This window comes from Ochotona curzoniae, unplaced genomic scaffold (assembly GCF_017591425.1).
Source record: "Ochotona curzoniae isolate NIBS_2020 unplaced genomic scaffold, NIBS_Ocur_1.0 contig_605, whole genome shotgun sequence".
Lineage (NCBI taxonomy): Eukaryota > Metazoa > Chordata > Mammalia > Lagomorpha > Ochotonidae > Ochotona > Ochotona curzoniae.
Window position 1 is genome coordinate 5,423,513 of NW_024466491.1, and position 25,368 is coordinate 5,448,880.

The 25,368-nt window shown below is 64.8% G+C and overlaps 3 protein-coding genes and 1 non-coding gene across 5 annotated transcripts; all 4 read left to right on the plus strand.

The window, feature by feature from the left end:
• The first annotated feature begins 4,773 nt into the window (after positions 1-4,773).
• On the plus strand, positions 4,774-6,698 carry RPL18A (ribosomal protein L18a). Its single transcript, XM_040990956.1, has 5 exons — positions 4,774-4,840; positions 5,672-5,851; positions 5,998-6,127; positions 6,362-6,471; positions 6,567-6,698. The coding sequence occupies exons 1-5, from the start codon at positions 4,823-4,825 to the stop codon at positions 6,657-6,659; spliced, it is 531 nt and encodes a 176-aa protein (XP_040846890.1). The 5' UTR covers positions 4,774-4,822; the 3' UTR covers positions 6,660-6,698.
• On the plus strand, positions 6,160-6,290 carry LOC121163446. Its single transcript, XR_005884889.1, has one exon. It is a non-coding gene; the product is annotated as a small nucleolar RNA SNORA68 (small nucleolar RNA).
• A 1,686-nt stretch (positions 6,699-8,384) lies between the features above and the next one.
• On the plus strand, positions 8,385-20,032 carry SLC5A5 (solute carrier family 5 member 5). Its single transcript, XM_040990254.1, has 15 exons — positions 8,385-8,741; positions 9,504-9,569; positions 9,655-9,706; positions 9,800-9,867; positions 10,225-10,379; positions 10,672-10,812; positions 10,973-11,102; positions 11,319-11,407; positions 11,520-11,632; positions 11,725-11,795; positions 11,986-12,072; positions 12,231-12,433; positions 12,854-12,981; positions 13,500-13,615; positions 19,769-20,032. The coding sequence occupies exons 1-15, from the start codon at positions 8,385-8,387 to the stop codon at positions 20,030-20,032; spliced, it is 2,040 nt and encodes a 679-aa protein (XP_040846188.1).
• A 101-nt stretch (positions 20,033-20,133) lies between these two features.
• On the plus strand, positions 20,134-24,253 carry CCDC124 (coiled-coil domain containing 124). Of its 2 annotated transcripts, none has more exons than XM_040990939.1 (5): positions 20,134-20,220; positions 21,635-21,808; positions 23,266-23,455; positions 23,647-23,761; positions 23,863-24,253. In XM_040990939.1, the coding sequence occupies exons 2-5, from the start codon at positions 21,650-21,652 to the stop codon at positions 24,065-24,067; spliced, it is 669 nt and encodes a 222-aa protein (XP_040846873.1). In that variant the 5' UTR covers positions 20,134-20,220; positions 21,635-21,649; the 3' UTR covers positions 24,068-24,253. The 2 variants fall into 2 exon arrangements, with proteins under 2 accessions (XP_040846873.1, XP_040846874.1); XM_040990940.1 differs by having other exon boundaries at positions 20,188-20,220; positions 21,639-21,808.
• The last annotated feature ends 1,115 nt before the right edge of the window (positions 24,254-25,368 follow it).

Consider the following 25,368-nt stretch of genomic DNA (forward strand, 5'->3'; position numbering starts at 1 on the left):
CCACCAGTCCCGTCCCCCCAGGCGTCTGCTCAGCCGCAGGGCGTGCAGTCCAGTCCGGTTCCAGATCAAGTCCCACGGGTCCCCTCACCCCTCGAGGCAGCATAGGGGGCCAGGGGAGGGGCCGCGGTACAGGTAATCGCCCCAGACACCCCACTCCCACAGGGGCATAGCCGAGTCCAGAGAGTCAGAGTGGAAACAGGAAACAGGGCATGGCTCCAGTGTTGAGTGTCTCCCAACACGGAGAGAAAACATCAGATGTCCTTGCTTAGCCGGACAGGGACTCCAGGAACCAGACGTGACAAGCACAGTGACAGGTAGGTGTCTGGGATGCGGACGGTAAGAGCCAGCAGCGCCTCGAGGGCAAATAAACCCTGGAGTGTTTCGCGGAATAATCAACAATGCAACATTGTGTCTCCTTGTATCCGCCAGCTCCCTGGCTCTTCAACACAGCAAAGCGGAACTTTCTGTGGTTGAATAGAAGCTACACAGTATCCTTGCCGAGAGAAGTACCTGAAGACCAGTGGTCATGCAAAGGTGTACCATGTTCATGGCGCACAAGCCAGGGTGCGGGGAGAGCCCGTCTCCGACAGGGGTCTGTGCCGTTTATTCTGCTTCTCTGCCTCAGGAACTTTTATTACTACCAACCTGTTCTCATTTTAGCTTTGTGTGAGCTGGCGAGGGACCTAGAATGACACAGTAGCTTTTAAAAAAGATAAAGGAGCAAACAACGAGATGCCACAGAGTGCTCCATACTGCTTCCGCTTGCTATGTCTCCAGGTTCTTTAAAAAAAAAAAGATTTTTATTGGAAAGGCAGATTTTTAATTTTGATGATGTTTACATACATAGTTAATTAGGACACAACGGGGCAAGGGCTACAGGAAAGTGGGTAAGACCATTGTTTCTGCATTCTCTTTTTTCCTTCCTGTATCTGGGGGAAGGGGAGAGACCAGGGAGAAGCCGCACCCGGCCTCCCACGCACCCGAGACGTGGGGCATGCCGCTCCACGGGCACTGCTCAAGTGGATTTGGTAGGTCAGCTGTTCTGAATTGCTGCCGATCTCGCCATTCCAAGCACAATGAAATCTCTTCAGAATCCCCTGGCTGACATAGTCCACCTTAGCATCTCCACTTGTTATTGGAAAGGCAAATTTACAGAAAAGAGACAAACATCTTTCACCCACTGGTTCACTCCCCAAGCGGCTGCAACAGCCGGAGCTGAGCCGATCTGAAACCAGGAGCCAGGAGCTTCTTCTGGGTCTCCCACGCAGGTGCAGGGTCCCAAGGCTTTGGGCCGTCCTCCGCTGCTTTCCCAGGCCACGGGCAGGGAGCTGGATGGGAAGCAGGGCAGCTGGGACACGAATCCATGCCCATATGAGATCTTGGCATGTTCAAGTCAAATATTTAGCCACTGAATCATCGTACCAGGCCCACATTTTTATTTATTTCTAAGGAGGAGATATGGAAAGAGAGAGAGGCAATTTTTTTTTTCACGTCCACAAAGCTCACACAGGCATTTGCACCCTTGGGAAAGTGTGCTCACGGCTCAAGGACAGGGTGGCACGATGACCCACTGGGGGCCCCGGCAGGTGCGAGCCGTGCCCAGAGCAGACGTGGACGCGCCAGTGTGCTGTTCCTGGTCCTCCCTGTGACTGCTTGTCTGTTACACCTGCTGTGACCTGCCTACACTAGATGACAGAGCCTGGCCACCTCAAGCCTGAGCTGTGACCTCCCGGCGCGGGGCAGGTGCCTCAGCTCTCACTCCCCCCCTCCCCACCACAGCTCCTCCCAGAGATCCGAGCAGCAGCAGTAGACCCGCCTGGGACCGCCCGAAGCTGACCCGCCAGGGAGTGGCACAGTTCTTCACCCTTGAACACTTGGAGGGACGAGCTGGGGGCGGGAGGGGGCCAGCTTGGAGGAGTCTGAGAGAACTTGAGTGTGGTGAGCTGAACTGCCACCTACTCCCCCAAATCCTGGCAGGGATGTGGGCCTGTGGCCACTGGGCTGGTGCGGTTTGCTTAGGTAGAAAGTGGGAAACCAGGCCCAGCATGAGGAGTTGCTAATCCTCCCCTTATAAACACAGGGGTCCCATGGGGCGCCAGTTCGAGTCCCAGCTGCCCCACTTCCCACCCAGCTCCCTGCCTGTGGCCTGGGAAAGCAGTGGAGGACGGCCCAAAGCCTTGGGACCCTGCACCCGCGTGGGAGACCTACAAGAAGCTCCTGGTTTCGGATCGGCTCAGCTCCGACTGTGGATGGATGATCTTTCTGTCTCTCCTTCTCTCTATAAATCTGGCTTTCCAATTAAAAAGAAAAAAAAAAGTGGCAAAGCAGCCTCGTGTATGGGGCGGGAGGCGGGGGCCCAAATCCACACACGCCCGGTGCAGGTGGGCAGGCTGCCAGAAGTGTACTCTGCAGGGCCCTGTCCCGCCCCAGCCTTCCCACCAGTGTGGCGTCCCGGGAGGCTCCTCTCTGCCAGGCGATGCGTGAGCCACTCTTTCTTTTTTTAGGGGGTAGAGATTTATTTATTTTTACACGAATAATTCCATGGCTGAGAAAGAAATTGTAAGAATAGTCCCTTTTAAAATAGCGGAGGAGACTCTTACATACCTAGGAATTAAGCAAACTAAATATGTGGAAGACCTGTATGATGAAAACTATAAAACATTTAAAAAGAAAATAGGAGACGATACCGAAAAATGGAGACCCTTACCAGGCTCCTGGATTGGCAAGATCAACATCATGCAAATGACCGTATTGCCAAAAGCAATGCACAGATCCAAGGCGATCTCCATGAAAATCCCGACAGCATTCCTCTCGGAGAGAACGAGAGACAGGGATCCCAGGGTAGGAGTCAGGATCTGCGCGTGCGCAGGGAGACAAGTCAGTCCCCAAAACACAAATGTCACAGGCTCGCTCTCTCTCTCTCTCTCTCTCTCTCTCTCTCTCTCTCTCTCTCTCTCTCTCTCTCGTAAGGGACCGTCGTGCCAGCGGCATGCGCAGCGCTGGAGTGACGGCGACCACCACACCCTGAGGACACACTGCAGCAAGCGTCCGTGCGTCCAGACAGAAGCTGGGCTCCCAGGCAACGTGCGGGACAGACCTAGACCACGGGATGCGGGGCTGTCTGACACTGTACCAGCAATGTCGGGGCTCGCTTAAGTAACAGGCTGACGGAATCAGAAGTGCAGCAGGGACTGGAACCAGAGCCCCTCAGGAATGATAAACAGGATTCAGGGGCCAGGGGTGGCCTCACGGTCATATGGCAGGCCCAACCCAGCACACATTCCTACCTGCTGCGTACTTCCCCCGTTCATTTATTTCCTCCTCCACCAAGGTTCCCAGAAGTTTCACTGCACTCAGCCACAACCCTGGGGTTAATCGTGACCTAAGCCATATGGACACCGGGTGGGAAGGAAGGGCGAAGACTGGAAGAGGTCGGGAGGGTCCGAGGGTTAGAGGACAAAGGTCGCAGTGGGCAGCCAGGGACCCCTGAGCAGGTGAGGCTTCCCCACTCTCAGGCCCCTGCTGGCAGGTGCATAGGTGGAGCGCATGTGCAGGGGCCAGGCCATGACTGACCTGCCCAGCTGCCCACATGGGAGGTGGGGGACCCAGGCCCCCGAGCTGACACCTGCTGGCAGGTGCATGGCCGCGGCACTGAACCCCAGGCTTGCTTGGCGGGTGCAGCATCCCGAGGGGCCCTCCTCCCACACCCGCCCAGAGGGGCTGACCTCACGGGGAGCCAGGGTGGACGCTGACCGCAGCTTCTGCTGCCATCTGATGGCCACTCGCGGCATGGCCTCGGGGGCGTGGCCTCTCCCTGAAGCCACCCCCGACACGGAGGCAGGGAGCCGGGCAGCTGGACAGAAGCAACCAGAGGAACCAGGGACGTGGTGGAGCCCTGGGGTGGGCTGCCCAGTGGGACGTCCTCTGCCCATGGCTCCGTGCCTGGTTCGAGTCCCCGCTCCTGCACCTGGGCGTTCAGCAGGCGCATGGGCCCTGCACCCACGTGGGACACACGCACGGAGGCCCAGGTTCCTTGGCTTCAGCCTGAACCAGCCCTGGCTGTTGTGGACAGCTGGGGGCGGGAGGGGATAACTGGGGCAAGGGCCCGGAGCGACAGCTCAGTAGCTAAATCCTCACCTTGCAAGAGCTGGGATCCCATACGAGCGCCAGTTCGAGTCCCAGCTGCTCCACTTCCCATCCAGCTCCCTGCCTGTGGCCTGGAAAAGCAGTGGAGGACGGCCCACAGCCTTGGGACCCTGCACCTGTCACTTCCCACGATGCCGCATCAGGGGAGCCTGGAATCCACGCAATCCATGAGGAACGAAGCTTATGGGACCTTTAATCTTTCCTGTCCCTGCTTAGTCTTTTTCTCCCCGGGGTCAACCCCTCCCCTCCCTCCTCCTCCTGCTCCACGTCCTGGAACGTGTACAAGGAAGTAGCTGAGGTTTCCATCCCAGCCGCTAAGGACGTATTTCTGGAGAAAACGGAATGTTGCTTAGGAAAATCGGAGGTTCTCGGCCAACAGGCCACCGACATCATCCCGGTGCCTACAACTCCCAGCATGCTCCCTCCGCCGACGCACCGCGACGGCCACGCTGGAACGCGCGAACGCGGCTGCGCTGCCTTCTGGGAAATGTAGTCTCGGCGTGGCCGGCGGCTCGTGAGCCAATGAAGAAAGGGCAGCTGCGTGAGCGGCCGGCTGGAAGGCCAATGGGCGCGCCGCGTTGGATGGGCGGGTCTTCCGGCGGGGCCCTCGTGGTGAGCGTCTGCGCGGAGGCCGGTACTTCCTTTTGCGGGTGGTGGCGGTCGCGGACGGAACGCCATGAAGGCCTCGGGCACCGTAAGGCGGCGGGCGACCGCGAGGGATGGGCGGCCGAGGCGCGGGCGGCCTCGGGGGAGCGCGTGGGGGTCGGGGCCGAGGATCCGGGCCGGCTGGGGCGCCCCGGGGACCGTGGGGCTGCTCGTTCCCCGCGTCGCCGCACTGTGGTGCAGCCAACATGGCGGGCGCCGCGTGGGGATCCCGGGGCGGGGACGGGGGGCGCACGTGGGGAGTCGGGGGTCCCGGAGCTGAGCCGGGGGTCCGGGTGCGCACGTGGGTAGTCTAGGGATCCGGGAGCTGAAGCGGGGGTCCAAGGGGCGGACGTGGGGGAGTCGGGGGTCCAGGCAGCCCAGGCGAGGGGCCGGGGGTCCAGGCAGCCCAGGCGAGGGGCTGGGGGTCCAGGCAGCCCAGGCGAGGGGCCGGGGGTCTAGGGCGGCTTGGAGGGCCAAGGCAGGGCTCCTAGGGGTGGAGCAGGGGGTCGGGGCGGACGTGGGAAGTCGGGGGTCCGGCAGGTGGACGTAGGGGGCCAAGCTGCTCTATGCGCCGGGGGTCCAGGCAGCCGAAGCGGGGGGCCGGGGGTGCAGTGGTCCGGGGGCTGATGTGGGAAGTCCAGGGTTCGGGCCCCACAGGGCGAGTGCAGCCGTGGGGACCCCCTCGGGGAGGCTTGGGGGTGTGGAGTTCTCTCCGTAAGTGGTCACTCTCGTACAGTCAGGCCCGTGGGCGAGTGGGAGACCGGAGCTGACCGGGATCCTGGGGGGCTGTGTCACGGGGGGTTCGGGCGCAGCAGGGAGTCCAGCTCCTGTTTTGGGGGGTTTATACCTGGTCTTCCCGCCCCCATCTCCCCCTCGGCAGCTCCGGGAGTACAAAGTGGTGGGGCGCTGCCTGCCGACCCCCAAGTGCCACACGCCGCCCCTCTACCGCATGCGAATCTTCGCGCCCAATCATGTGGTGGCCAAGTCGCGCTTCTGGTACTTCGTGTCGCAGCTTAAGAAGATGAAGAAGTCGTCGGGGGAGATTGTGTACTGCGGGCAGGTGCGGCGGGGTGCGGGGCGGGCAGGTGCGGCGGGTGCGGGGCGGGCAGGGGCGGGGGAGCCCGGTGGGCAGTGCCAGCCTGGGCGCCTGGGAGGGCCGGGCACCCCGACCGAGCGCACAGGCAGCTGAGTTCCCCCCACCTGCAGGTGTTCGAGAAGTCCCCGCTGCGCGTCAAGAACTTCGGCATCTGGCTGCGCTACGACTCCCGCAGTGGCACGCACAACATGTACCGCGAGTACCGCGACCTGACCACGGCGGGCGCCGTCACGCAGTGCTGTGAGTGCAGGCGGATGGGCGGGATGGCAACCCCAGCACCTCAACCCAAGGCCGTTGTTGCCGTGGCAGCGGCCGTAAGCGCGGGTGCCACAGCAAGCCGACCCCGTCGCCTTCCCGGGGCTGCGTCCGTGCCCCCCGAAGTGAATGTGGGGGTCGTACACCCCGCGACTTGAGCACGAGGCCTCCCAGCTGTCTGCCCCGAGCTGAGCGCGGCCCTGCCCGTCCCTCCCGCAGACCGTGACATGGGCGCCAGGCACCGCGCCCGCGCCCACTCGATCCAGGTCATGAAGGTGGAGGAGATTGCCGCCAGCAAGTGCCGCCGGCCGGCCGTGAAGCAGTTCCACGTGAGTGCCCCTGCCGGCCGGGTCAGGGCGGTGGGCGGCCGGGAGGACCCACAGCCTGGCTCACCTCGCCTAACCACCCTCCCCACACCCCGCAGGACTCCAAGATCAAGTTCCCGCTGCCCCACCGGGTGCTGCGGCGCCAGCACAAGCCGCGCTTCACCACCAAGAGGCCCAACACCTTCTTCTAGGGGCCACGCCCCTGGCACCCCAATAAAGATTGGAATCACACCCGCTGCCTCTTCTGCCTGCACCTAGGAGGGGTCATGGGCGGCCGCCCTGGGCGCAGGGGTGGGGGCCATGGGGGACTGTGGTTCTGGAATGTTGCCCACCCACTTGGCACGGCTCCCGGCTGGTGGATAGGGCTGGCTGCTGGCATTGGCCAGACAGCTGTCTTTGGGGGAGGTGGGGGTCCTCTGCAGCTGCCTGTAGGGCAGGGAGACCCTGGGAGCTCCAGCTGCCCCCACTACACTCCAGGACCCTGCTCTCCTGAGGCGGGGGGGGGGGTGTCCCCAGGGTGGTTTGGCATACCCACACGTGTGCCCAGCGTCGCTGTCAAGATCCAGGTTCCTCCCTGGGGTCTGTCGCTCACCCTCCCACCCACAGCAGCACAGCCCTGCTGGGCCACGACCTGATTTCCCACCCTCCCTGCAAGCAGGAGGGCTGGTGGGGAGCGCCCTGCACCTGATGCCAATCCCCCACTGTCCTCTGCCTGACCCTGTCCGCCCTGGCCCTCAGACACTGCCCCACCTGCCCAGCCACCCCACAATGCCAACAAGGAAGTGGGGACCCCAGCAACCGCAGGCCTGACACCTGATGGGATTAGTGCGTTGTGGGGCTTTTCCTGGGTGCACGGGAGCACCCTTGGGCTGGGTTCCCAGTGTGTGCAGGGGTCACAGCAGGTGTGATACCCGGGCAGGAGCAGGGTGGCTCCGGCCGCAGGTGCCCCCCTCTTCCCAAGTTCAGAGGCCTAGCAGCCAGGGTTGCTCCTGCTCACTCGGCTCCTGGACAAGGTGACAGTCCGAGCTGCTCACAGCCCCCTCTGGCCTGGGCTGCAGCCCGGGCAGCATCCTCCCCCCACACCTGTCTGCCCCGCAGCGCGCGCTCCTGGGACGAGGGGGCGGCAGAGGCCGAGGTGTCCTGCGGGGCTCACTGGGGGAAGAGGGGCTTGCCAGCGAACCCTCAAACCTTGTGGGCGCGGTGGCGGGCGCCCGGCCTCCCGGGGTCCCCCTTGAGCGGCTGCGCTCCACTGAGCGCTCTGCACCGGCGCGCCTCCCGCTGGCTCCCCGCCCGGGCTGGCCGCGCAGGAGGCGTGAATGAGTGGGTGCGCGGATGCGCCCGCGAGGAACACTGCACCCCTGCACTCCTCGGGGAAACTGAGCCCGAACGGCCCCACTGCTGGGCGGCTCCCTGGGGATGCCGAGGGACGGGCCTTCCCCCAAGCCCCCAAGGAGCCCCCGCACCCCAGTCCCGTACAAGGGCGAGTTCTCCAGCCGGTCCTCCAAGCCTCTTCCTCCGCGTGGCCAGGCTGTGGCCACAGACACCGGCGCGCAGGGCCTCGGGGGTGACGGGCACGTGAGCCTCGCCGTCCCCACCCCCAGCCCTGCTGCGGCCTCCCGGACCCGTCCCGACCTGCCCGCCCCGGGCCGGCCCAGAGCCGAAAGGGTGCGGGTACCCGCCCGCCTCCAGGTCTGGGGGAGGCGGAGCCGCGCTGACCCCGAGCTCCATAAATCCGCAGCCCACGACCTCGGGCCGCCCCTGCATGCATGCCCCCGCGGGCACCACCGAGGAAAGCAGCTGCACGGACGGGACGGGCGCGGGGCAGCGCGCAGCACAGCAGGGGCTCGGGGCAGAGGAGGGACGGACAGGCAGGGGAGGGACGGACAGGCGCGCGCGCCGCCGGGCGGGAATCCTCCATGGAGGGGACGGACGCAGAGCCGCGGGCCACCTTCGGCGCCTGGGACTACGGCGTGTTCGCCACGATGCTGCTGGTGTCCACGGGCATCGGGCTGTGGGTGGGGCTGGCGCGGGGCGGCCAGCGCAGCGCCGACGACTTCTTCACCGGGGGCCGCAGCCTCACGGCGCTGCCCGTCGGGCTGTCGCTGGCCGCTAGCTTCATGTCCGCGGTACAGGTGCTGGGCGTGCCGGCCGAGGCCTACCGTTACGGCCTCAAGTTCCTGTGGATGTGCCTGGCCCAGTGTGTCAACTCGCTGCTCACCGCCATCGTCTTCCTGCCGGTCTTCTACCGCCTGGGCCTGACCAGCACCTATGAGGTATGGGGCCACCTGTCCTCCCGGGGGGGACAGACACCTGCCGGTGCTGTGGACGGCGGGGAGGCCGTGCCCAAGGCCACTCTGTCGTCCCTGGGGCCCCTGGCCCCGCTCTCTCCCTGCTTTCCCTGGGGGGGTGGCTAGGCAGGTGGGCGTGGGTTCTAGGAAGAGGCTGTGGGCCGTCTGGACGGGCAGGAAGAAGGAAGCTACCATCCTGGCTCCTCGGGGGAAACACGGCCGTCCTGTGCCAAGTGTGAGCGTGCGTGCACGCTGGCCAGACTCAGTGTGTGCATACCGGCTGGCCTGGGCTTCCAACCCGGGGTCCCCCGGGCCGCTCACAGCTCCGCGCTGCGCTAATGTCAACAGTTCCTCCAGGACAGAGACCAAAGCTATTAAGATCGTGGCCCAATATACAGTCAGCGCCAAAACTTCTGCTTGCGGGGCCGCTGTCCAGTGGCAGCTCCGGAAGCCCTGGGGATAAGATACAGGGCAGGGAGGGCTTTGCCGGGCACCGACAGGGCGGGGGTGCAGGGGCACGCTGGTACAGGAGCAGGGGTTGCACGAGGGCAGGGCCGGGGAGGGGTGGTGATCAGGAGGCCCTGGGAAGCAGGTGCCATGGGAAGGGCAGTGATCTTGGGGGCCTGGGGGAAGCAGGTGCCAGGGCAGGGGAAGCAGGCCCTAGGAGGGCAGGGGCGGTGGTCTGGGGGGACGCAGGCCCCCCGGGCACGGCAAGGGCACAGCGGCCTGAGATGACTCCTCCTGCAGTACCTGGAGCTGCGCTTCAGCCGAGCCGTGCGCCTCTGCGGGACGCTGCAGTACCTGGTGGCCACGGTGAGCCCGCGGAGGGGACGGGGACGTGCAGCACCCCTGTTCCACCGGCAGCCTCACCTCTGTGCCCCCTGCCCCCCGCCCGCAGATGCTGTACACGGGCATCGTCATCTATGCCCCGGCACTCATCCTGAACCAAGGTGGGCCAGGCCGGGGCAGCGCGGTGGGGGCTGCCGGGAGGCGGCGGGCTCCGAGGAGGGGGCCCTAACTGGGGGCGGGCTCTGTCGGCGCAGTGACCGGATTGGACATCTGGGCGTCGCTCCTGTCCACGGGGCTCATCTGTACCTTCTACACCACCATCGTGAGTGAGGCCCCCGGCCCCCTAGCCAGCCCAGCGCTCACCTGCCCTGGCACCCTCTCTGGCCTCTCCCTGCCCCTGCCCGCCCCCCGCCCTCAGGGTCCTCGGCTCGGCAACGCAGAATGCCCGGAAAGTGGGGTGGAGTGCCAAGCATTTGGACACATGCCAGCTTCAGGCATGGCTGGATCTAGCACCCCACGTGTGCCCTCCGGTCCCTCTCCCATCCCTCTGGGCTCTGTCCACTTGGCATCAGAGCTGAGGCAGGGAGAGGGGACAGGTGCTGGTTCTCAGTCCCCTGTGGGCAGCAGAGGCTGCTCAGGGCCAACCCCGAGGCTGAGCCCACCCCACCCTGTCCCACAGGGGGGCATGAAGGCGGTGATCTGGACCGACGTGTTCCAGGTGGTGGTGATGCTGAGTGGCTTCTGGGTTACCCTGGGCCGCGGCGCCATGCTCGTGGGGGGCACCAGGGCCACCCTGGAGCTGGCCCAGAACCAGTCCCGGCTCAACTTTCTGGAGTGAGTGCCATGCCAGGAGGGAGGGGTGGGGGAGAGCTGCAGGGGGGCGGAGCCGGAGCAGCCCTCCCAGCCCCCACCCTCACAGACGGCAGAATTCTCCCCAGAGTCTCCCAGCACACAAACTTCTATTCACCTTTCAAAACCCCCTCCAAGAAAAAAAAACATCCCTCCAGGTCCTCGAATGCTCAGACAGCTCTCTGGGGGTGTGGGGGACGCGTCCTGGGGGGGCCACTTCCCTCCACCTGCCCCTGTGACATGCCAGCCTGGCCCTGCTGCCTCCCCTGCCCCCCAGCTTTGATCCAGACCCCCGCCGACGCTACACCTTCTGGACCTTCCTGGTGGGCGGCACCCTGGTGTGGTTGTCCATGTACGGCGTGAACCAGGCACAGGTGCAGCGCTACGTGGCCTGCCGCTCGGAGAGGCAAGCTATGCTGTGAGTGTCTGCGGGCAAGTGGGGGGAAGAGGCGGGCCACGCCATGAGTGTCTGGGTGCAGAGGGGCCAGGAGAGAGTGGGGGAGTCTTGGGCTCCAACCCCCCAACCCCAGGACGGACACCACCACACGCAGCTCCCCACTCGCCCCTGCTCCCCACAGGGCCATCCTGGTCAACCAGCTGGGCCTGTTTCTGATCGTGGGCAGCGCCGCCTGCTGCGGCCTCGTCATGTTCGTCTTCTACAACGGTTGCGACCCACTCCTCACGGGGCGCATCTCGGCCCCTGACCAGGTGAGGCGCACCTACTGTGTGCCAAGGCCCTGGGGGCAGCAGGGGGCTGGGAGGGGACCCTCGGCAACCATAGACACACACACACCCCAGGACCAGGGCCTGCACCCCATCCCAGCTGCTCTGTGCCCTGCGCTGTCTTCAGCCCCCTCAAGGGGTGATGCTGCAGTTGCTGTCCGGGGGACCAAGCAGTCACCCCACTCCCATCCCTACCTCCAGTACATGCCCCTGCTCGTGTTAGACATTTTTGAGGGGCTGCCTGGTGTCCCCGGACTGTTCCTGGCCTGTGCCTACAGCGGTACCCTCAGGTGAGCTGCCCCGGGGAGGCTCCTGGCAGAGGGGTGCGGGCGTGGACCGTTCTGGTTGGTGGGGGCCGCGGCGGGCCGAGCTGAGGAGTTTGCACACACGCCCCGCCCCCAGCACGGCGTCCACCAGCATCAACGCCATGGCCGCTGTCACCGTAGAGGACCTCATCAAGCCCCGGCTGCCCGACCTGGCACCCCGGAAACTCATGTTCATCTCCAAGGGGCTGTGTGAGCGGCGTGGGGTCTGTGGGGTGGGGGTGGGGACCGTGCCCCTCCCCCTGCCTCGTCCTCACCCCGCCCCCCTACCCCATCCGCTGCAGCCCTGATCTACGGCTCGGCCTGCCTCACTGTGGCGGCTCTGTCTTCGCTGCTGGGGGGTGGCGTTCTGCAGGTGAGCCCCCCGCTGCCCCCTCACGTACCTGACATCCCCGCTCCTCGACAGGCGGGCCCTGAGCCCCCCCATCCAGGGAACAACCTGCTTTCCACCACCCCCAGAGCTGGGCACCAGGAACTGGGAGGGAAGGGGGGGCATTGCTTCCTCTTTAGGGAAACTGAGACTTCGCCCCTGCCTGTCTGCCCAGGGCTCCTTCACGGTCATGGGCGTCATCAGTGGCCCCCTTCTTGGAGCCTTCGTCCTGGGCATGCTGCTCCCCGCCTGTAACACCCCGGTGCGGGGAGAAGGGGCGGGTGGGGTGCCCAGGGTGATGGGGGTGGAGGAAGGGCCAGGGTGGGAGGACGGGGCTGAGGGTGGGGACAGGACTGGAGGCGGGGCCAGAGCAGGAGGGTGTGTCCTCAGCCCCGCCCCTGACACCAGCCCTGCCCTCAGGGTGTCCTTGCTGGGCTAGCCGCTGGCCTGGTTGTGTCCCTGTGGGTGGCTGTGGGTGCCACGATGTACCCACCCAGCGCACCCATGATGGGGGTCCTGCCGTCATCAGCGGCTGACTGTGCTGCAACACCCTGGGCCAACGCCTCCTCCTCCGGCTCTCTGGACCCACTCCTGGCTGCCAACACCTCCAGCAGGGACTTGGGGTGAGAGTCTGGGGTTATGTGGCCTGGAGTGTGGCCTGGGTGTGGCCTGGGGTGTGGCCTGGGGTGTGGCCTGGGGTGTGGCCTGGGTGTGGCCTGGGTGTGGCTTGGGGTGTGGCCTAGCCTGATCTAGAAGGGAGAAGGATTGCTTGGTGCTGAGCCCAGAGGAAGAAGGGGGCGTTTGGTAGCTGGAGGTGTGGGTCCGGTACCAGTGACTGGGGTGGAAAGCAGGGTTTGGGGGCAGCCAGGAGCTCCATCCTGGTCCCCCACATGGCTCGCAGGGCCAGCACGTGAGCCATTCTCTCCTTCCCAGGATGTACACCTGCCAGGTGGCTGGGGCTTGGAGGAGGGACAAAAGTCTAGGGGGTGGACTGCCCAGTCCGACCATTAACAGGAAACCCTGCCCCTGTCTCCCTCCCCCAGCTCCGCTCTTGTGGACCCCAGCCGACCAGCCCTAGCCGACAGCTTCTATGCCATCTCGTACCTCTACTATGGGGCGCTGGGCACAGTGGTCACCGTGCTGTGTGGGGCCCTTGTTAGCTACCTGACTGGTAAGCAGGGCTGCTGGCGCCCTGGAAAGAGGAGGAGGGGTTGGACACGGAGGCCCCAGCTGGAGCAGGGGTGTGGGGGGACACGGAGGCCCCAGCTGAGGCAGGGGTGTGGGGGGACACGGAGGCCCCAGCTGGAGCAGGGGTGTGGGGGGACACGGAGGCCCCAGCTGAGGCAGGGGTGTGGGGGGACACGGAGGCCCCAGCTGAGGCAGGGGTGTGGGGGGACACGGAGGCCCCAGCTGGAGCAGGGGCGTGGGGGGACACGGAGGCCCCAGCCGAGGCAGGGGTGAAGGGGGGCAGTGCACTGTCCGTGGTGCTGAAATCTTTGCTGCGATGGAGGGAGCCGCCACGCTGGCCCCACCCAGGCACCTGCTAATGTCCGCAGTGAACAGATGAGTCACAGAGCTTGCCACCGTCTCTCCCGTGGCTGTCCTTGTCCCACTCCACAGCTCTGGTGTCCTGATCCCCACTACCCAACATCCCTTCCAAGAGTTCCTTCATGTCTCCTTGTGCCACAGGCCCCACCAAGCGTAGCAGCCTGGGCCCGGGCCTGCTGTGGTGGGATCTGACCCGGCACACGGCTTCTGTGGCCCCCAAGGAGGAAGTGAGCGTCCTCGACGAAGGCTTGCTCAAGGTCAGTGTCGGGCCAGGTTCCCAGGTAGGAGACAAGGAAGGTGGCGGCTTTGGGCTCTTGAAGGTGTGTCTGGGCAGGGGTGGTGAGGAGGCCTGGGGTGTCCAGCCAGGAGCTTCTTCTGGGTCTCCCACGTGGGTGCAGGGTTCCAAGGCTTTGGGCCGTCCTCCACTGCTTTCCCAGGCCACAGGCAGGGAGCTAGGTGGGAAGTGGAGCAGCCGGGATTAGAACCAGCGCCCATATGGGATGCTAGCTCCACAGGCTGAGGCTTAACCTTCTAGGCCACAGCAGAATGTAATATTCCTCATTTTCGTCCTGTTTTCAGCGGCTCTAATGGATCTTCCCTCCCCACGCCCCTCCACCCTCAGGTTCCTGAACAGCCCCCCTCTGCAGGCAAGAAAGCGCTTGGCTTCCTGCCAGTGGGTGAGGACTGCCCGCTCTTCCCAGGCTCCAAGGCGGATGACACTGGGACAGGGACACCCGGCCGTGGTCACGGTGACCTGCGGGAATCCAGTCTGTGATCAGCAGGTCCAGCCTGGGACTGCCCACCAGCCAGGGCACCGTGCCGTGGGCCAGTCGCTGGCTGCTGGACCCACAGCCTCCTGCGCTGATGGGCTAAGACGGGGCATTAGGCAAATGAGTTCCAGACTGCAAGACGAAAGTGCCTAGGCTGCCCTAGGTGTGGGGGCATGCCATGTCTGCAACGCCCTACTGCCAGCCTGCCCCTAGTCAAACCTGCTGCACCCCCAATGCGAGACCCCCAAACCGGGGTGTGAGAGAAAGCATGGCGAGGATTCCTGGAGGGGTCTGGGGTTGAAGCCCTGCTGCCCTGACAGACAAACTGAGGCCTGAAAGAGACAGTGGGCGGGTGGGGATCACCCCGCCACCCGGGCCCTGGCCGAGCCTCAGCACCAGCTCTCCCTCCTCCTCCATTTTCTTGTCTGCGTTTGGGGAGGAGGTGAGAATCAGACTCCGGTGGCCTTTGCCTGTGCAGCTGCCCCTGGCTCTGTGTGTGTGTGTGTGTGTGTGTGTGTGAAGAGCGGGGAGAATGTCTCCAGCGTGCCGGCTTTGGAAACTCCCAGACCGTGGTGAATAAAGCACTCACCCCCAAACTCAAGTCCCCTTTGCCGGAACCCCAGATAGCTGATAAAGCTCAGATGCCATGGACCTGGGTCAGGTGCTGAGTGAGCTGGCTCGAGGTGGCCCACGGTCTCTCACACACACACACAGCCAGCAGGGGCCTGAGGGAGGAACGGAGAGGCCCCAGACCCCGGCCCGGCTGGCGGCTGGACGTGGGGCACTCATTCCGCGAGGGAACAGCAGGAGGGGGCAACCCTGTGGTGTAGCACAAACCACTCTGGGGACCCTGTGGTGGCACAGCTGGTGAAGCCGCCACGGGGGTCCCTGGCAGCCGTGTCCCAGCGCCCCGTGTGTGTGTGTGTGTGTGTGTGTGTGTGTGTGTGTGTGCGCGCGTGTGTCCCAGCTGCTCTACTTCCTGCCCAGCTCCCTGCTTATGCAGCTAGAACAATGGAGCAGAGTAGCGTAAGGACCTGGGGTTCCCTGCCGCCCCAGGAGGAGCGCGTGGCTCCTGGGCCAGCCCCGGCGGTGGCAGGCAGTTGGAGAATCGGTATTGGAATTGATCTGGAATTGATCTCAGCCCTTCGAGTCGATCAATAAATCTTTTTGAAGAAGAGTTAATCACTGCCAGTGTGAAGCTGTGTGTGTCATGGGGGCGTTCTGTTTTCCTGGTCCAGTAATATTCCTCCCGGCGTGGTTGGCGTGCAGCCTGCTGTCCACATCCGCACGTGTGGCCACAGGGTCCTGCACCTCTGGAAGGCTACTAACCCGGCCTCGGAACACCCTCATCCTAGCCTGTGCGTGTCCGCAGGGCTTGGATCCAAGTGCCCAACTAATGGGGCCTCGCAGTGGCATAGCAGGCTAACCCACCGCCTACATGGAGCCAGCATCCAGAACGCGCTCAGGTTCGAATCCCGGCTGCTCCACTTCCCATCCAGCTCCCTGCTCACGCGCCTGGGAAAGCAGCGGAGGACGGCCCGAGTGCTGGGGCTGCTGCAGCAGTGTGGGAGGCCTGCCTCCTGCATTGTCACATAGCATTGTCTAAATATGATTTGTGTTTGCATGCCTAATGTGTGTGTATTTGAAAACCCAAGAGAGACATCCCTTTATTTTTATTGGAAAGACAGATTTACAGAGAGGAGAGATAGAAAGGAAGATTTTCCACCTGCTGGTTCACTCCCCAAATGGCTGCAATGGCCCAAGCTGAGCCGATCCAAAGCCAGGAGCCAGGAGCTTCTTCCAGGTCTCCCACGTGGTACAGGGTCCCAAGGCTTTGGGCCGTCCTCCACTGCTTTCCCAGGCCACAGGCAGGGAGCTGGGTGGGAAGTGGAGCAGCCGGGATTAGAACCAGGGCCCTTGTGGGATGTCAGCACCACAGATGGTTGTCCAGCACCCAGCACTCTCACCCCACTGCGTGGATCGTATGGCCACAGTGGCCAGCACTGCCTGCCTGCCTGCCGGGCCCTGCCGGTGCTGAGGGTTCTGTCCCCTGGCTGTGTCTTCTTAGGAGCCAGCAGCTCCCGGCCTCCCCTCCCCCAGCGCCTGCCCTTTCATCTCTCCAATGGACACTTTCTCACGAGACCTGGCCATGGTGGAATGAAGCCCCACTGCCCCCCGGGAGGAGGCGGCGGCCGGCGGAGCACAGCTGTGCCTCCAGCGCTTGCTTTTGCGCCGGAGGCTCCCAGCCCGGCATGTCCTGCTCGCTATCTCCCACCCCAAGGCACAGCTGGTTCCTGCCTCAGTGACTCCTGACCCCTGCCACCCCCACCCTGGGCAGTGTCCCCAGCCTCACCCTGGACAGTGTCCCCAGCCTCACCCTGGACAGTGTCCCTTCCCCATCCTGGGCAGTGTCCCCACCCCCCACTCTGGGCAGTGTCCCTTCCCCATCCTGGACAGTGTCCCCTCCCCATCCTGGGCAGTGTCCCCCCCCCCCCCCCCCGGCAGTGTCCCCACCCCCCACTCTGGGCAGTGCTCACACGCTCCACCCCGGGCAGTGCCCTCTCCGCTGTCTCCCTCCAGGTTCCAGGTTTCTCCTAACTGCCCAGGACTGGGCACCTCTCCAGCTCACCCCAGCACAGCATGTCTGGCCCCTACTGGCCTCTGCAGCTGCACCCCAGAGGGCGGTCCCTGAGTGAATTCCTCTACCAGCAGGAGCCCTGTCTGGGAAGCCAAAACGGGGACACAGCTGAGAGCCCAGAAGTTTCCATCGGGGCTGCCCCAAGCTGCCACCTCCCCATCCCCCAGCAGCGTCCATGCCCCACCCCCTTTCAGCTTCAGGTTCTGCTGCTCCAGGCACCCTGGGGTACACAGCTATGCAAGGGTGCCAGCTCCCCTTACCACCTGTCCCACCCCTGACCACAGCCTGGTGGCACAGCGGAGCTGGCACGTCCTGGCCCCGCGGCCCCTCACTCAGCACTGTGGCACCTGGATGCCAGGCTGTATGGCCTGCAGCCGGAGGGTGCTGTCCACTCTGAGTCACTTTTGACCTGGCCTGGGGTTATGCAATGGGCAGGTCAGCTCAGACTCGCTGCCCCAGCAACACAGAGCAGGACTTTCTCTTTAATTAAATAAAAAAGAGATTAGCAAGGCAAAGATTTACATTCCTATTGCTTATTTATTTATTTATTTTAGATGTATTTATTTTTATTGGAAAGGCACAGTTAAAAAGAGCAAAGAGATTACAATGGCTGCCATAGACAGAGCTGAGCTGAGCCGAAAACAAGAACTCCTTCCGGGTCGCCCACGCAGGTGCAGGGTCCCAAGGCTGTGGGCTGTCCTCCACTGCTTTCCCAGGCCACAGACAGGGAGCTGGGTGGGAAGAGGCGCCTCCATTTCCCAGGCCGTGTTTAAGACAGGGCTGCGGCAGTCTGGGGGTGAGGGAGGGTGGGGCGGGCGGGGCCCCCATGTTTGATGTGGGCGAGAAGGCATGGGACTGTCGGCCGTGCCGGGGCGAAATCAGAACGCACGCAGTGTAGCCACAGCGTCTGGAGCCTGCAGACCACGAGGTCAAAGTTCACAGACAAGTGGCCTTTGTGCATCCCAGAGGGGCTTGGTGCAGGGTCCCACCTCAGCCTCCCGGGGCCCCTGAGGCACGGCCTGTTTGCTGAACTCAATCCTTGCTTAAACATTTGCTTTGTGGCATGTGAGCGGCCGGCAGGTACAGCCACCAGCGCTGGACCAGAGGCGCCTGGGCCAGGGTCCCCCTAACCCACACAGGACGGGGAGCAGGGCTGGGGGTGCGAGGCTGCCATGTGGGGGCGCTCAAGAAGACCGGGTGTGGAGCGACCCAGCCTGGCCACCCACAGACAGGGAACCGGCCAGAACTGGAAGTGCAGGAAGAGGTTGGGGACACGGTGGAGCCAAGGACCCAAACGGGATCTCCCACATGGATGCGGGGGCCCAAGAACACTGCACCCCTGAGGGTCGCCCTCTGCTGCTCCCCCAGGCACATGAGCAGGGAGCTGGTTGGGACTTGAGTCGGTGCCCCTATGGGTTGCTGGCGCCACAGATGGAGGATTAGTTTGATATGCTACTGCGCCGTCCAGTCCACTTCCTAAGACAGCAGGAGGGGACCCCAAAATCAAGGCCAGGATGGAGGAAGCCCACAGGAGCCTTGGGACCACGGTGCTGGGAGCGTGCTGATGGTTGGGAGTAACTTCGAAGATCTTCCCCTTGACGCATACACGCACAGTCCGGGGCACAGCCACACACAGCTGCCAAGCCCTGGGGTTGAGTTCCCCAGGCAGCCCCTGCTCGCCTCCACGCCCAGGCGCCAGGCTGGTCCAGACCTGGGATTTGGGGCCAGGTCTCTAACCGCCCCCAGGCTGTCAGACCCTGCAGCCGGTGCCATCAGACTAGCTCCCTAAGTCGTCTGGACCGTGCCCAACCATGAGGGATCCCCAGGCTGCCTCGTGTCACCACGGGACAGACAGCGCCCACCCGCCTGCTCTCCACGTGTCGTGCCAACTGGATCAAGGTGCAGGGCCAGACCCTTGCCCAGAGTACCCCTTAGGAGAGCGGCCAGCTTCCTTGCAGGGATGGGGGGGGGGGACGACAACAGAAGGCCAGACACCTGGAAGAACCCGCCCACACCCTGGATAACCCCATCAGTGGCACTTCCCACCTCCAGCCCCTGCAACTCCTGCCAGTAGAATCTGGGGAAGAATTGACCTATTTCACAGGCAGCAAACCCCATTCGCCCAGGAGAACAGGAAGAGGGGACACCTCAACCCAGCCCAGCGGCCTCAGAAGTGGCCGTCGAGGTGTGGGCTGCATGTGGCTGCTGTCTGAAGCTCTCTCGCTCTCTGTAGCCCCTAGATCTGACGTGGACACCCTTTAAACCCTCCTAGCTCTGCCAGGCTACTCTGCTGGGTCACCTCCTAATCCTGGGTCACTGGTGAAGACCTGGGCTGTGGGATGCAGCCCAGCTCATACTTGGCCCCAGGTGGAACAGGCCCGGCTCATCAGTCATGCAAACTTCACAAGATGTCGCTTTTGGCGCTTCTCCCCTCTCCCCACCTTGGCCTGCCACCTCCCATGGGCCAAAGCCCAGATCAATAACGGGCTGGGGCTGCTGGTTTTCGGGGCAGGGCAGCCATGCCAGGTGCGTCCAAAAAGTAAAACACAACAGGACAATGCACCTCCCGACTGGATGGATCCCCGGGGAGGAGAGGCCGGGAGCTGGAGGCATCCCCGTCCGAGGGCAGGGGTCACCGGGGAAGGGGGTCGCGTGGCACCCAGCCCTGCAGGCAGGGCGCTGCTGTGGGTGGAACCAGGCAGAATACGGGAGGGCAGTAGGGAGCCCTGGGGGACCCGAGGGCAGGGGAGGTGCAGACGGGGCGTGGGTTCCAGCAGTGTGGCCGAGGGGGGACATCTATGAGTGGTCAGTCCCACCTGGTCCGACCAGATGCAGCTGCTTCTACACCCACCCAGGCTTACAGATCCAGGACAGGTGGGGGCCGAGTGCATAGGAAAACCTGAGATCTGCCCCCTGCAAGCCAACCCCAGCTGCTCCATCACAAGCCACTGAGTGACCTGCCGAGTGGGAGGAGCCCGGGAGGAGTGCTGGCCCCTTGGCAGGACTCGGAAGGGGACAGAGCCGACTCCTGCTACCTCGGTGGACAGCAGGAGACGTCCGCTCCGCCCCGGCTCACGGCGCACCCTGGCGGCCGGGCAACTCCTGGCAGCCGGTGCTTGGACGCTGCGCGTGAAGTCGCGGGCGCCATCTTTAACGCGGCCGCAGAAGTGACCATCTTGGTAAAGGCGCTCTTCTCGCCTGTGGCGTCTTCCTCCCGCCTGTTCCGTTCCTCCCGCCGTGAGCTCAACCCGGGCAGGAAACTCTAAAGAAAGCAGGAGGCAACAGGGCGCCGCTGCCGAGGGCTTCGGGGTGGCCCGGGCGCCCGCCCACAGCTCAGCCCTTTACCAACATGGCGCCAGCGCAGGCGTCAGAAGCATGCGCCGCGGAGCGCTCAAGGCGCAGGCCCAGAGCGACACGTCACGGAGGCGCGACCGGCCGGCGCTGGGGGCAGGAGGTAGGGGAGCGGCCGCGGGGCGGGCGGAGCGCGGGGTGCTGGGGGGCCGCCCCGGGGCAGGAGTCTGGAGCACCCCAGGCCCGCCCATGGAGGCCCCGCACCCCTTTCGGGATCCCCACCCCCTAGAGGCCTGGAGAAATGGCGGGTATGGCACCCCACGCACCCCCGGTTCCAGGTCAGGGGGTGCACGGGTCAGCTCCCTCGGGAGGCCTGGGGGAGGCCGACGGACGCAGGTCCAGCCCTGCCCTCAAGGACCATTGTCCCCTTCCCCCGTCCACGAAGAAGGGTGTAGGGTGACCCTGGGGTGCAGAGGCGGTGCACTGCACGCGGTGACCCCCTGAAGTCCAAACGGGGGTTCACGGAAGGCTCCCTGCACCCCTCAGATCCCGGCGCCGCCTCCCGGGCAGGTGGCAATGAATGAAAGTTGGGAGGATGACTTGGGAGCAGGGTGTGATGTCCGGGGGCCTGGAAGCGAACCCAGGTCTAAGATGAGGAGACCTGAACCCACCTGTGCACCCCCCAGTCAGTGCTGGGCTGTGCACCCCTCAGTCAGTGCCGGGCTGTGCACCCCCAGACATTGCCCGGCTGCTGGGTGAGCTCTGCTGCCCCCCACTGCCCCTGACCCTGGGGGCTGGGCAGGTCAGGCTCCAGGCTCTGCCTGGGGGACCTGGCCAGGGACAGGGGAATGCTGACAGCCCAGCCCTCCTCTTGCAGGGTTTGGGGACCCAGGGCTGGAGTGGCACCTCTGATTGCTGGGACGCCTCTCGGCTGTGTCCACCCCGGCCAACTGCTTCCCCAGTGTGCAGGGCCTGTGGGTGAGGGAAGGAGACAGGACTGGGGCCTCCCAGGGGCTCAGTCTGGCTCTGAAAATATTCGCTCTATGTGCTTGAAAGGTAGAGAGGAAGAGATATTCCATGCTCTGGTTTGCTGCCCAACGGCCACGGCAAAGCCCGGAGCTCCATCCGGGTCTCCCACGGCAGTGCAGGGTCCCAGCATTTTCCAGCAGCTGATAGCGAGTTAATGTGCTGTGCTACAATATTGGCAATCCACATGGGCTCCAGTTCGAATCCTGGCTGCCCCATTTCCCACCCAGCTCCCTGCCTGTGGCCTGGGAAAGCAGTGGAGGACGGCCCACAGCCTTGGGACCCTGCACCCGCGTGGGAGATCCGAAAGAAGCTCCTGGTTTCAGCCACTGTGGCCCTTTGTGAAGTGACTCAGCCAGTGGAAATCTCTTTTTTTGTGTGTGTCACTCTGCCTTCCAAATAATTTTTTACATGTAGACTTGGAAGTTCTCATTTTGACCCAGCAGGTGCGGTGTGGGTCGCTGGTACGTGGGTATATGGGTGGGTATGGGGGCTTGCCCAGGGCCTGCCCTGCCAGCCCCGCTCACGGGTCCCTGGCCTCGGCCCCGCAGGCAGCCAGCTGAGGGATGCCCAAAAAGTTCCAGGGCGAGAACAGCAAGTCGGCAGCGGCCCGAGCACGGAAGGCTGAGGCCAAGGCGGCGGCCGATGCCCGGAGGCAGAAGGAGCTGGAAGATGCCTACTGGAAGGACGAGGACAAACACGTCATGAGGAAGGAGCAGCGCAAGGTGCGTGCGCCCCCGGAAGGCCGTGCCACTGGGGGGCTATGGGGGTGCGTGTGCCCGTGTGCGCCTGCAGGGGTTCCTGTGTGCGCCCCCAGAAGGCCATGGGGTTGGGGAGCTCTGGGGGGCTCGGCGCACGTGCCTGTGTGCACCTGCAGGCTAGGTCCGGGGTCCCTGCTTGCGCCCCCAGAAGGCCGTGCGATGGGGGGGCACTGGGGGCTTGGGGCGCGCTCCTGGCCGCTGCTCAGCAGGTGGCGCCAGAGGCCAGCTTGGCGGCAGCGTGCGCCTGCGCGCCAAAGGGCCGGGGTCCCTGTGCGTAGCCCGCGGGCGCCCTGTGTGTGCCGCGCGAGGTCCTGCCGCAGCCTAGGCTGTTTTTGAAAATTATTTTCATTCTGTTTGGACGATGGAAGCGAGAAGAGAGCAACATCTCGTGTTCCTGCATTCTTTCCCCTAAATGGCTGCAGCACCCAGGGCAGGAGCCAGGCCAAAGCTGAAACAGCGGCTCCATCCGGGTCTCCCATGCAGGTGGCTGGGTCCCACGCCCTTAGCCCATCCTTTGCTGCTTCCCAGGAGCGTAAACAGGGAACTGGATCGGAAGTGGGGAAGCCGGGGCTCGAACCAGCATGCTGATGTGGAATGCTGGTGGTAGCTTAACCAGCCGAGCCACATCCCTGGCCTGTGAGGTCTACACTCCCTCCCAGGCCATGCAGTACATCTGGCCGCCTGCTGGGAACCCTCTGGGTACCCCTGCATTCCGTTGCTTCTGGCCACTGGGCACACAGGCCTAGCTAGGGGCTTCCCTGGGACACCCACAGCACACATGCAGTGCCCGGGGCCGGTCCCACTGCTCCACTTCCCATCCAGCTTGCTGCCTGTGGCCTGGGAAAGCAGTGGAGGACGGCCCACAGCCTTGGGACCCTGCACCCATGTGGGAGACCCGGAAGAAGCTCCTGGCTCCTGGCTTCAGATCCGCTCAGCTCTGGCTGTTGTGGCCACTTGGGGAGTGAACCAGGGCATGGCTACTGTGTGTCCAAGAGCCCCAGCAATGCGTTCCACACCTCACCCCTGTCCCCTAAAACTGTGGAAGCCAAGGGTTGAGCCCAGCAACTTTGAGGGGATGTCCAGAACATACTGCAGGCAGCTGTGGCCATGGGGCCGCTGCAGGAGGAGGGGTACCTGGGACGGGCTTCCTGCCTGCCCTTCCTTCATCCCATTCCTCTGGGTCAGATGCCTCGAGCTGCTGTCCCTGTGCGCCCCAGGACTGGAGCGGGGAGCCCAGGATGAGCTGGGGCTGGCTGTGAGAGGAGGGCTCCCACAGCAGGGACGGCAGGTGCCAAGGCTGGGAGGCAGGGCAGGGATGGAGCAGGCAACAGGCTCAGGGCACCAGGCACCTGCAGGGGGGGTGGCCCTGGCCGCGGGGAGCAAGTGGGTGGTCCGCCTGACCCCCAGCCCCTCCCCCGCAGGAGGAGAAGGAGAAGCGGCGCCTGGAGCAGCTGGAGCGTAAGAAGGAGACGCAGCGGCTGCTGGAGGAAGAGGACTCCAAGCTCAAGGGGGGCAAGGCCCCGCGAGCGGCGGCGCCCACCAAGGTCACCCGCGCCCAGATCGAGGACACCCTACGCCGCGAGCAGCAGCACCGCGAGGCCCCGGAGCCAGGTGTGCGGCGCGGGATGGACAGCAGCCTGCAGCGGTGGGCGGGGCTGCGGCAGCTGGAGAGCGTCCCCTGGGCGCGGCTGTCCCAGCGGGCAGGTGCAGGGGTCTGGCGTGGGCCCCTGGAGGGTGGGGAGAAGGCTGACGGCCTGTCCTCTTCCTCCTCCTCCTGGCGCCCTTCCCGACGCCCTCCCCAGCCGAGAAAGCCAAGAGCCACCTGGAGGTGCCGCTGGAGGAAAACGTGAACCGGCGCGTGCAGGAGGAGGGCAGCGTGGAGGCGCGCACCATCGAGGACGCCATCGCTGTCCTCAGGTAGGGGCGGGGTGGGACTGTAGGAGGGGTGAGGGGCGGGGTCCGGGCCGCCAGCCGCCTGACGCCCCCCTGCCGCCTGACGTCCCCCTGCCTGCGCACAGTGTGGCCGAGGAGGCCGACCGGCACCCCGAGCGCCGCATGCGCGCGGCCTTTGCGGCCTTCGAGGAGGCGCAGCTGCCGCGGCTGAAACAGGAGAACCCCAACATGCGGCTGTCCCAGCTGAAGCAGCTGCTCAAGAAGGAGTGGCTGCGCTCCCCGGACAACCCCATGAACCAGCGGGCGGCGCCCTACAACGCCCCCAAGTGAGCCAGCCCGCACCCCATGGGCCGTGGGCCGCCTTGACTCCCAGGATCTGCAGAGGTCCCCCGGGATCCGGCCTCGGGGAGGACAGGGCTGGGGGCCCCCGGGCTGCACGCCATCACCAGCCACCCCTCCCATCGCCTGAGGGCCCCTGCTCGGAGTGACACTCCCAATAAAGGCTTGGCCGGCAGGGCTGGGGAAAGACCCCCTTGTGCAGCGGGGCCTGTCTGGGCGGGTGGGGACAGGGACCCCGCGCAGGCCGCTGTCACCCTTGGGTGCCTCGCTGGTGTGAGGAGGGGACACAGCCGCCCCGGGGGTTCTGGGCCCCAGGAGTGCTGGCCCAAGATGCCCGGCAGTGGGCAGAGAGGAGGGGCACTCAGCCGCCGGGGGGCCTGGAGCTGAGCCCAGCAGGTGACCCGGGGTGCGGCCGGAAGCAGCTGGTACAGTCTGGGAGGGAGGGCAGAGGCGGCCGGGTGGGCTGGGCCCTGGAAGAGCAGCATCTGTGGGCAGTGTAGGCCAGGCTCCTGAGCCTAGAGACCTGGTGGTGAGGGGCGGAGGGCGCTCAGCTGGACCAGGGAAGGCCAGGGGAGGGGCGTGTGTAGGGGAGGCCTGTGACAACCCTGTGGGAGAGAAGCTGAGGCACGGGAGGGGGCAGAGCTCAAGGACTCACCGGGTGGCCTGTCCACACAGCCTGTCAGCCTCTCCCAGACATGGTCCTTGTGGGGGCTTCGGACATCCCGAGGCCAGGCCCGGAAGTGGGGGTGGGGTGCTCTACCCCCGGCCAGGGGTGGCATTAATACTGGGAACAGAACAGAATGGGAGAGGGTGCCTTGGCCCTCTAGAGTCATCAGGCACCCATACCGATCACCCTTTGTGGCGCACTTGGCACAGTGCAGAGGGTACGGTGCCTGGGCGCTGTCAGAGGACCCCCGCACAGCGCGCTGGGACTGGGTACCCGGGGCTGGGCACCTCGCCCTGGGCGCACACCGGTCACCAATGAGCAGCCCCATCCTGCGCACAGCCCCTGGGAGACATCAGGGCCCACCGCAGCCGACAGCGTGCGTGAGCGGGGCAGGACGCGTGTCCGTGGAGGGTGGCCATGAGGCAGCGTACGTGAGCGGGGCAGGACGCGTGTCCGTGGAGGGTGGCCATGAGGCAGCGTACGTGAGCAGGGCAGGACGCGTGTCCGTGGAGTGTGGCCATGAGGCAGCATACGTGAGCGGGGCAGGACGTGTGTCCGTGGAGGGTGGCCATCAGCAGCGTGCGTGAGCGGGGCAGGACGCGTTTCCCCGGAGGATGCCCGCCCG

What these genes read in the sequence shown, in the direction of transcription:
- CCDC124 (XM_040990939.1), top strand. Translation starts at nt 21,650, where the DNA reads ATGCCCAAAAAGTTCCAGGGCGAGAACAGCAAGTCGGCAGCGGCCCGA. An exon ending in TGAGGAAGGAGCAGCGCAAG is followed by an intron (nt 21,809 to 23,265) that starts GTGCGTGCGCCC and finishes CCTCCCCCGCAG; the next exon opens with GAGGAGAAGGAGAAGCGGCG. An exon ending in CCGCGAGGCCCCGGAGCCAG is followed by an intron (nt 23,456 to 23,646) that starts GTGTGCGGCGCG and finishes CGCCCTCCCCAG; the next exon opens with CCGAGAAAGCCAAGAGCCAC.
- SLC5A5 (XM_040990254.1), top strand. Translation starts at nt 8,385, where the DNA reads ATGGAGGGGACGGACGCAGAGCCGCGGGCCACCTTCGGCGCCTGGGAC. An exon ending in GTTCATCTCCAAGGGGCTGT is followed by an intron (nt 11,633 to 11,724) that starts GTGAGCGGCGTG and finishes CATCCGCTGCAG; the next exon opens with CCCTGATCTACGGCTCGGCC. An exon ending in TCGACGAAGGCTTGCTCAAG is followed by an intron (nt 13,616 to 19,768) that starts GTCAGTGTCGGG and finishes GCCCCTTGGCAG; the next exon opens with GACTCGGAAGGGGACAGAGC.
- RPL18A (XM_040990956.1), top strand. An exon ending in AGATTGTGTACTGCGGGCAG is followed by an intron (nt 5,852 to 5,997) that starts GTGCGGCGGGGT and finishes CCCCACCTGCAG; the next exon opens with GTGTTCGAGAAGTCCCCGCT. An exon ending in CGGCCGTGAAGCAGTTCCAC is followed by an intron (nt 6,472 to 6,566) that starts GTGAGTGCCCCT and finishes CACACCCCGCAG; the next exon opens with GACTCCAAGATCAAGTTCCC.